This window comes from Bubalus kerabau, chromosome 14 (genome assembly GCF_029407905.1).
Source record: "Bubalus kerabau isolate K-KA32 ecotype Philippines breed swamp buffalo chromosome 14, PCC_UOA_SB_1v2, whole genome shotgun sequence".
Lineage (NCBI taxonomy): Eukaryota > Metazoa > Chordata > Mammalia > Artiodactyla > Bovidae > Bubalus > Bubalus kerabau.
This window is the reverse complement of record NC_073637.1, coordinates 3,815,373-3,823,914: the sequence shown is the minus strand read 5'-3', so window position 1 is coordinate 3,823,914 and position 8,542 is coordinate 3,815,373. Positions and strand designations below refer to the sequence as shown.

General features: G+C 61.8%; 1 protein-coding gene across 1 annotated transcript; it reads right to left on the bottom strand.

Moving 5' to 3' along the window:
- Positions 1 to 1,716: 1,716 nt before the first annotated feature.
- On the bottom strand, positions 1,717 to 3,062 carry LY6D (lymphocyte antigen 6 family member D). Its single transcript, XM_055545709.1, has 3 exons — positions 3,011 to 3,062; positions 2,136 to 2,234; positions 1,717 to 1,952 (listed from the first exon to the last, which is right to left on the bottom strand). Exons 1-3 carry the CDS (start codon positions 3,060 to 3,062, stop codon positions 1,717 to 1,719), a joined length of 387 nt encoding a protein of 128 aa, XP_055401684.1.
- Between the last annotated feature and the right edge of the window lie 5,480 nt (positions 3,063 to 8,542).

The following is an 8,542-nucleotide window of genomic DNA, read 5'->3' as shown; positions in this document are numbered from 1 at the left end:
ATTAAAAAAGAAAAGAAAAGACAGAGGAAGAAAAGAAGAATCAAAGAGCTCTGCTTAATAAAGTAACAAAGGAGATAAAATGGAATCACAAAAGATTAATCTCTTCACGGAAGAGAAGACAAAGAGAGGAAAGGAAAAAAGAACAGATGGACAGAGAACAGGGAAGGCAGGATGAAAGCCTTAAACCCATGCCACCTGCAATTCACACTGAATGGTCCAAATACGAGGTCACTACTTTAGCTGCTGGAGACACAGACACTGGGCAGGCGGCTGCTGTCCAGCAGCTCCAGAAGGCTACCCTGCCCTTCACTGCTGCCCTCACTCGTACACGCTGCTCCCGCCTGGGGGCAATTGGCGCTCCCAGGAATTGGAAGGCACCTCCTACCTCTCAGCTCCTCCTGGGCCATGTGGACTGGGTTGTCCCTTGAGGGATGTCCCCTCTGGGGAGCCCTTCCTGGTGCCACGTGGCGACAACCTCCTCTGTTCGGAACTTCGCCGGCTGCCCCGGGCTTCCAGGTGGGGGGTGGAGGGTGGGGGTCCCCTTCCCTCCAGGTGAAAGTCCCTGTCCCTGCTCCCCACCTCTTGACCCAAAGCCCAGCCACACGGGCAGCCTGCTGTGGGGCCCCCTGAAGGCAAGGCACAGTCCTCGCCTGGCGCGACGCAGTCCCTCTGCCCGACCTCCGTGGCCCGCGTGTCTGACCCGTTCTTTCCACTCCCTGCTGCGGGTTCCGGGGCGCCCAGGGCCCCTAGTGGGCTCAGAGTTAGGGGCGGGGCACCCTCCCTTAGCAGCTCCTCCCAAGGCCCGGCTCCCGCGTGTGGCCACCGGGAGGCGCGCTGGTCCTCAGAATATTCCTGACGCAGCAGGAGCGGCGGCCGGATCGCTGGCCCTGCGAGGGCGGAGAGGGAGAAGCCAGCTGCGGCCGGGCACCGGGACCTTGGACCTCCGACACTGTGGCGCGCTGGATTCCCTGGGCGCGCGCTGCTGCCATGCGTAGGGCTCCCAGGCTCTGGGAGCAGAAGGGTCTTGCTCAAGACCACCTGGTAGGACAAAGTGGACCCTGGGCCGGCAGGGCTTGGATGTGGGCGCTGGGTAAGGGCTGGCAGGGTGGGCGGGGTGTTCCCCCGGGTGGTCTCAGGCAGTCAGGTGGAGAGCTCGGCCTGCCCATCACTGCTGCACCCACGAGCTCCTGCGCCCTGCTTCTCAGGTCTCCCTCAGGAGGGCCTTCCTTGTCTGGGGCTGCAGAGGAGGGGTCTGGGGAGGGCCATGTCCCCTCCAGCAAGGCGGGGTGACGTTGGCACTTCAGGCCTTGTGCATGCTGCCGAAACTGGTTCTGGGTGACAAGCCCTGGGACTTGGGGGCCTGTGTGTGCGGATGACTGCCACCCCACACCCCCTCCACTCTGGAATAGCACCCACACGACCACACTGGTTTTCAGTCATTTATTCCAATGCTGGGCTTTGAATAGAAAAACAAACAGAAACCAAACAGATGAAGATGAAATCAGGAGGGAGCGGAAGGCCTCCTGTCCCCTCCCCCACCCCGCTGCTCTGGGAGGGAGGCGCCTCCTCTTGTGCCAGGGCCGCTCCAAGCCTTCAGCTCTTTCTGCCCCTGGGCCGCCCGCCTGGCCCCAGACCTTCTGCAGAGCCCCCAGCCCCGGGTGTCTGAGCCTCCATCCTGGCCAGGGAGAGGAGGGGGTGGGGCCCTGGTTCTGGGGGTCACAGGCCAGGGGCCCAGAGGAGGGCGAGGAGGCCGCAGGCCAGCGCCAGGCCAAGGTGGGCACTGGTGCGGGCGGGCGCGGCGCTCTGCCAGCTCTGCAGAGCCTCGTTGCACAGGTCGCTGTTGCAGCACAGGGTGGTCTCCTGGCCCTTGCTGACTTGGCCCTGCTGGCTGTTCGTGGGCGTGCACCACACCGAGCAGTTCTTCTCCACCAGGTTCCCAGACAGAGGCTCCACTGGGGATGGGTGGGCGAGGTCAGACCAGGTGGCACCCCATCCCCCAGGGCCTCCCAAGTCCCAGCTTCCATCGTCACCAGGACCAGACCGTCACTGAGATCTCTTCCACCAGCCTCCCCAGGGATGATCCGCAAGCCCCGGGGTGCCCCACAGGGCCTCCTTCCCTCCCCCAGATGGCTCACCCCTGATCACAGTCTTGCAGAAGCTGGAGCTTGCTGAGCAGACCTGCGGTTTCCTGCAGTTGCTGGAGCTGCTGCACACGTGGCAGCGGAGTGCCTGGGCTGGGGAGAGAGCCAGGGCTTCAGCAGGCCCCAGGGAGCCCTCCCAGAGAGGCTGGGGAGACCCCTGCTAGACAGAGCTCTCTGCTGCCCCTGCCCTGGGCCAATCGCTCTGAGGTCCCTGGGCCCCACCGGGGCTCAAGTCTTGCACACAGCCCCGGGAGGCAGGAGGTAACGTCCCCATCGGCTGGGGCCCTGGCGCCTGCCCCTCCCCGGAGGAGCTGTCCAGCACTGGGCGTCTCTAGAGGACTGGCGAGGCGGCCAATATGGCTGCACTGAAGACCCTTCCCCAGGGGCATCAGAGGCTCTGGGGTGCGCTAACAGCAGCTCACAGGACCTGGCTGCTGCCCCCTCCCCGGGGACTGTCTCGCAGTGGGCAGTGAGCAGTGGGCAGCCCACAGTGAGGACCTGAGGCTGAGTCGGCACCCTGGGGACTGTCAGTTTGGCCATGCTGAGCCTGCAGGGGGATGGGCGACCCTGGGAGGGCCCTGGGGCCTGGGAGGGCATTGGGGCTGGCCTCTGGCCTCTGTCTTTCTCGGGGAGAAGCATATCAAGACAACCCCCAGCATTGCTCCCTCTCCGCGTGTCTGATTCTCTAGGTTGACTCTAAGATTCTCTGATTCTGAAATATTGTAAGTCTGTGATCCCACGAAGTTAAGGTGCGGGATTTACTTTGTTCTAGCCCCTGCAAGCCCAGGGTTCTCCGTGCCTAGAGGGAAGCCACTCCAGGCTTCCAGGGTCTGGCTCCCCACTCCCCCAGCCCCCATCCAGCCCTTCACCTGGCCCAGCGGCCGCAGCCAAGGCGACGAGGAACAGCAAGGCTGTCTTCATCTTGGGGAGCCTCTGGGAGCACTGGCGGCCCCCCCTCTCTGGAGGCCTTATAGTTGGGACAGGTGCTGGTGGGAGGGGCGGGAACCTGCCCCACCCTGCCTGGCCCACACCCTCCAGCCCAGCACATCCCTGCCTGCCAGCTGCAGGGCTCTCTGCCCCTCTCCACCTTCCGCCGCCTCCCCCTCTGCAGGCTGTAGACAGAGGTGTCAGCTGGGTCTGCAGCTCACTCTGCTCTCACCCTCTGCCCAGCTCTGGTCGCTGTCTCCAACCCCCACCCTCAGATAGGGTCACAGAATCCCAGGTCTGTGCAGGTGCCCTGGAGGTGCCCAGTGCCATGTTTGGGCTGGGGTGGGAGGAGGCCCTAGATTCTTGGGCTCCAGGGGCTCAGGGTTGCTAGGTCAACCACCACGTCTCCTGAGAAAAAGACTCCAGCGTCAACTTAAAAAACAGTCACAACCTAATAGTTGAGAGCCTGCTGGGCTATAGTCTATGGGGTTGCAAAGAGTTGGACACGACTAAGCAACTAACACACATACACACACATAAACATTTTATTCGGTGGGAATGTTTAGGACTTCAGGCCTGGAGGGCAGCATCTCAAGTGTGAGAGAACTGCTCCAAGGAGCGGGGCAGAGAGGAGTCAGCTTATACAGGAGTTTGTAACACAAGGTGTGTAGTCTGAACATCGGAAGTATTTCTTGTGAGTTAAAGAAAACTGGTTATCTCGAGTTAAGCATTTTCGGGTTTTCCTCTGTATGGGAAGATGCAGCAGTCTGGGCTCGCTGAGGTCATTCCTTTCATATGCATCTCAGCGACCTGGGGATCTTCAGTGCTATCACAGTGTCTTCAGTGCTCACTGCGGGGGAGCGGCTGCAGCCCGGTGGCTGCCGGATGGCAGGTATCCTTCTCCTTCCAGGTTGCCCTGGATGGCTGGAATCGCTCTTGACTGTGATGTCCTTGTTTCTCAACCTGGAAGCAAAGTGTTCACTAAGTTGTCTGGACCTGGGTGGAAGGGGGATGGAGAAGCCCTCGGGGCAGGGCTGTGGATGCTGGATGTGCTTGCAGAGAGGTGGGCACCACAGTTGGGGGGGGGGCATGTGATCCAGTGGGACCTGGAGTGGCAGAGGAGGGGCAAGGGCCAGGCTGCTGGGGAGGGGGCGGTGTGGAGGGAAAACTCAGGCCCTCATTGTGACGGGTGCTCTCTGTGTCTGCTTTGGTCCTGAGAGGCAATGTGCTCTTCCCGGCCAGGCCCAGGGGCCCATCTGGTGTGGGGTTTGCCTGGGGGTGCCGGGCAGATCCCCACCACCATCCCACTCTTGCAGTGTTCACGGGAGGGACTCGGGCCTCTCACGAGAGGTTCCCGCCCCCCTGCTCCTCTCCTCGCAGGTTTCTCTGTCCACTTGCTGGCCTTGAAAGTGCAAGTGAAGTCGCTCCATCATGTCTGACTCTTTTGCAACCCCATGGACTGTAGCCCGCCAGGCTCCTCTGTCCATGAGATTTCCCAGGCAAGAATACTGGAAAGTGAAAGTTCCTCAGACCATGTTGGACTCCTTGCGACCCCATGGACTATAGCCCGCCAGGCTCCTCTGTCCATGGGCTTGTGCAGGCAAAAGTACTGGAATGGGTTGCCGTGCCCTCCTCCAGGGATCTTCCCAAACCAGGGATCGAATTCAGGTCTCCCACATTGCAGGCAGACTCTTTCCCGTCTGAGCCACCAGGGAATCCCTTGCTGGCCTTGGGACCCCACCACTTCTTTGTTGTTCCTGGAGAGCCTGCTGGGTGGTGTGGGTGAGACACACAGAGGCAGGCCGTGAGGACCGCGGGTGGGGCTGGAGCACTGACGACGGTCAGCCCTGGGCCCACGCCAGCGACGAACCTGCCGATGGACCTGCCGATGGACATGCCCCTGAAGGTCTGGGGGCAGGGCCTGCCCAAGGCTCCCTGGGGCACTGGCTCAGGCCTCTCCTCCCCGAAGCCCCCTGCGAGCAGACGGCTGAGCTGGCCTCTGCTCCTCCCTGCCGTGGTAGGGCTGAGTCAGACTGCAGCGGAGTGCGCAGAGCTGGGGGCCCAAGCAGGCACTGCCCGCCTGCACGAGGCCTGCAGGGCCTGCCCAAAGGTGAAGGGGGTGTTCCAGTGCCTTTCGGGACCCCGGGGCACAGGAGGGGGGCACCAGAGCCCATGAGGCAGCCCCACTCAGCCTGCTGAGCCCGAGAAGGCTTCCTGTCCTGAGGGCTGATCCCAGGGCTTGTTTAGGGGTCTGGACTGAGAAGGGGGGCAACGTGGGGCTCTCATGCCCTGATCCAGAGAGAGAAAGTCACCCCGTGCTCTGGGGCCTCCCCACAGGCAGGAGGCAGGAGCGGGAGGGAGGGGGCCCAGGAGGCCTGGGAAGTGGGCGCAGTGACAGGGCAGGGACTGGCAGGGCTGGGGAACGCAGGAGGGGCCGGGTGACTCATGTGGGCCCGGGGGCACGGACACTGCTGGAAAAACAGGTTTAGGGGATTGGATTTCCTGTCAGCCCCGTGCTGCCACACAGTTGCGGCTGGGAGTGGAAGTCTGTGCATGAGGCTGCTGGGCAGTGGGCTCCCCGCACGTGGGGCTGGGGTCCCTGTACCCTGTGCCCACCTCCAGGGCGGTGTCTGTGTGCCCTGGCGGCAGGGCTGCTCACTGGAGCAGAGATGGCGTTGGACCCTGCTCTGTGGGGAGGAGGCCTTTGCCCTGGACAGGGCTCTCGCCTCTCCTGGGGGCCTCCTAGCAGAAACATCAAGGCCAGATACCCTTTACTTGTGGGACAAAGTGGGTGATCCCGATGACAAGAGCTCTCAGAGGACTGGGAGTTACCAGGACAGTGCAGTCAGGGAGGGCTTCCTGTAGGCAGTGACCTGGCCACTACAGTCTTGGAGGCAGGATTCAGGGGAGAGAGGAGCCCTGAAATTGGTCTTCCATCCTCTTTCACTGGTAAAGAAATGAGGGGCCAGAGAGGATGGGTCTGGCACCAGGTCACCTGGGAGTGGGCAGAACTTGGCACTTCTCTCTACCATCAGTAGCCCTTCCTTCCCTTCCTCCTGCTGCTTTCCGGGCCCCAGCCCTCCCGTCAGCCTGGGTCCCTGGTCTGATGGTACCAGCAGGCATGATAGCCAGGAGAGGCCTTGAAGGGGAACCACCCGCCCTGCCCCCCGGCTCTGCTTGTTCCCTGGACTCAGCGGGCCAGGAAGCCAAGACAAGCCCTGCCCCTGCCTGCTCCCTGCCTCCCTGCCCTCCTCCCCAGTCTCAGCCTGGGCACGGGACAGGACTGGGCCCAGACCTCCTGGCGATCAGGACCACAGAGCAGGAGGGTGGCCCAGAGAGGGAAGGGCCCGGCCCAGCGCGGCACAGTGGCCGACCCAGGCCTCCTGGGCTGAGGGTGGGCACCAGGGCGGGCGAGTCAGGCCCAGTCTGGACCCCCTGAAACCCGGTGCCGGGACAGGCTTCTTCAGCTGCAGGCCACTACAGGGGCAGCATCGCCCAGCTGTACCCCTAGACTTCCCTCCACCTCAAGGTGCCCAGTTCACCCTCTCCTTCATTACTTCAACAGAGCTTTAGGACTTGGCACAGGCCAGGCACAGAGGGTGAAGTAGAGACCAAAACAGGAGAGACAGGCCTCTGGGGCCCCCGACTCGCTGGGAAGGTGTGGGGGTGTACCTGCGATGCTCTGTGTGTGCCGCACGTGGGTGTGATGCTGCAGAGGCCAGGGGCCTGGGGAGCTCCCCCGGGGTGGAGTGGGGCAAGGACACGCCGGCAAGGGAGCCAGGGCCTGGCTCAGAGGCCGTGCGCGGCCTGGGGATCGGGCTCCGTTTCTGTCTTCCTTCCTCTGCAGCTGGAGAGCCATGACTTCCCTGTGAGTCAGGCCTCCGATGACACGGCATCTCTGGCCTGCTCTGTTCCTGTAAGTCCCACACCTGCCCACACTTTCGGGCCCCTCAGTGACGCACAGAGGCGTGGGAGCAGAGCGGGCCTGGCCCCCTGGCCGGGGCTCTTCCCCCACCCAGGCACCCCTGCTCCTCCCTCCTAGTCAAGGAGGATCACCTTGTCATCCAAGGCCACGGGCCAGCTACTTCCCAGGGCCTGAGGTGGGCCCCCACCCCCCGTCCTAGCCCGATCCCGGGGCCACCAGCTGCCCTTCTCCAGGGGCACTCCCCCGACTCTGAGTGAGGCTCCCAGATGCCCTTACTGTCCTCGGGCCAGGCTGGGGGATGGGGCTCCAGGCTGGCTCTGCCCCACTGTGCTGGCCTCACCTACCTGCAGGGCCCTTCTTTCCTGCTCTGCTAGATGGGAAATCCAAGGAGCAGCCATATGGGAAGCCCTTCCCTGCCTTGGGGCGCAGCCTGTTGCCAGGAATGGCCAGACAGGAGCCTTAGCTTTCTGAGGGCCAAGAGAGACAAACTCTCCTGGGAGAGCCCCTGCAGGACCCCTGCCCACTCCAGCACCTAGGACCAGCCCTGGGCACCTCTTGTGGAGCCCTGCGTGGGCCCTGACTGTCAGCTCCTCTGGCTGTGTCCCTGAGAGGACACCGGAGCTGGGGGATCTGGGTGATGAGGGCAAAGCCCTCAGGTGTGAGCCGTGTCCTTCTTGAAGGCCTGGGTAGAGGTTCTAGGGTAGTGAACATGGGGCCCTTCTCCCCTTCCTCCCTCACTCCACTGCCATCACTTGCTCCCAACACCTACCACCCGCCCATCCACCCATCACGCATTCATCCATCCATCTATCCATGGATCCACCCACCCATCCATTACCCATCCATCCATCCTCCCCACCATCTATTCACTCATCTGCCTCTCCATCTGTGTAGCCGCCTATCCTTTTATCCAGGCATTCTTCCATCTTCCGTCCATCTATCCATCTATCTGTCAATCCATCCGTCCATGTTTCCATCTCCCCGTCTAACTATGCATTCATCTTTCTTCCACCCATCCATTAATCTGTCTGTCTGTCCATCCATCTACTCATCCAGGACTTCCCTGGTGACGTAGATGGTAAAGAAAGTGCCTGCAGTGCCAAAGACTGGGGTTCGTAGGTTTGGAAGGTCCCCTGGAAAAGGGAATGGCCACCCACTCCAGTATTCTTGCCTGGAGAATTCCATGAACAGAGGCGACTGGTGGCCTACAGTCCATGGGCTTGCAAAGAGTTGGACACGACTGAGTGACTAACACACACACTCTCTCATCCACCACTCCATGTACCCATTTACTCATCCATGCGTCCATCTATCCATCTGTCCATCCATCCACCCAGCCACTCATACCACTCACGTGTGCTCTAGGGATAGTTACAATGATGTCTATGTCCTCAGTCCTCTTCCCTTCCTCATTTATGTACATGTCTAGTCATTCTCAAAGGCCATGGAGTGAGACCTGATGGGGCTCTAAGAGCCTTGGGTCTGTGGGTAGTTGGTGGGCAGCTCTGGGATTTGCAACACATGAAATGCAGATACTCCCTTTTTACTT

Bases quoted from the DNA above. Each gene is read 5' to 3' on its own strand.
- LY6D (XM_055545709.1), bottom strand. From the start codon at position 3,062: ATGAAGACAGCCTTGCTGTTCCTCGTCGCCTTGGCTGCGGCCGCTGGG. The intron at 2,235-3,010 runs GTGAAGGGCTGG...CTCTCTCCCCAG, and splicing joins GGCTGCGGCCGCTGGGCCAG to CCCAGGCACTCCGCTGCCAC. The intron at 1,953-2,135 runs GTGAGCCATCTG...ACCCATCCCCAG, and splicing joins CTGCAAGACTGTGATCAGGG to TGGAGCCTCTGTCTGGGAAC.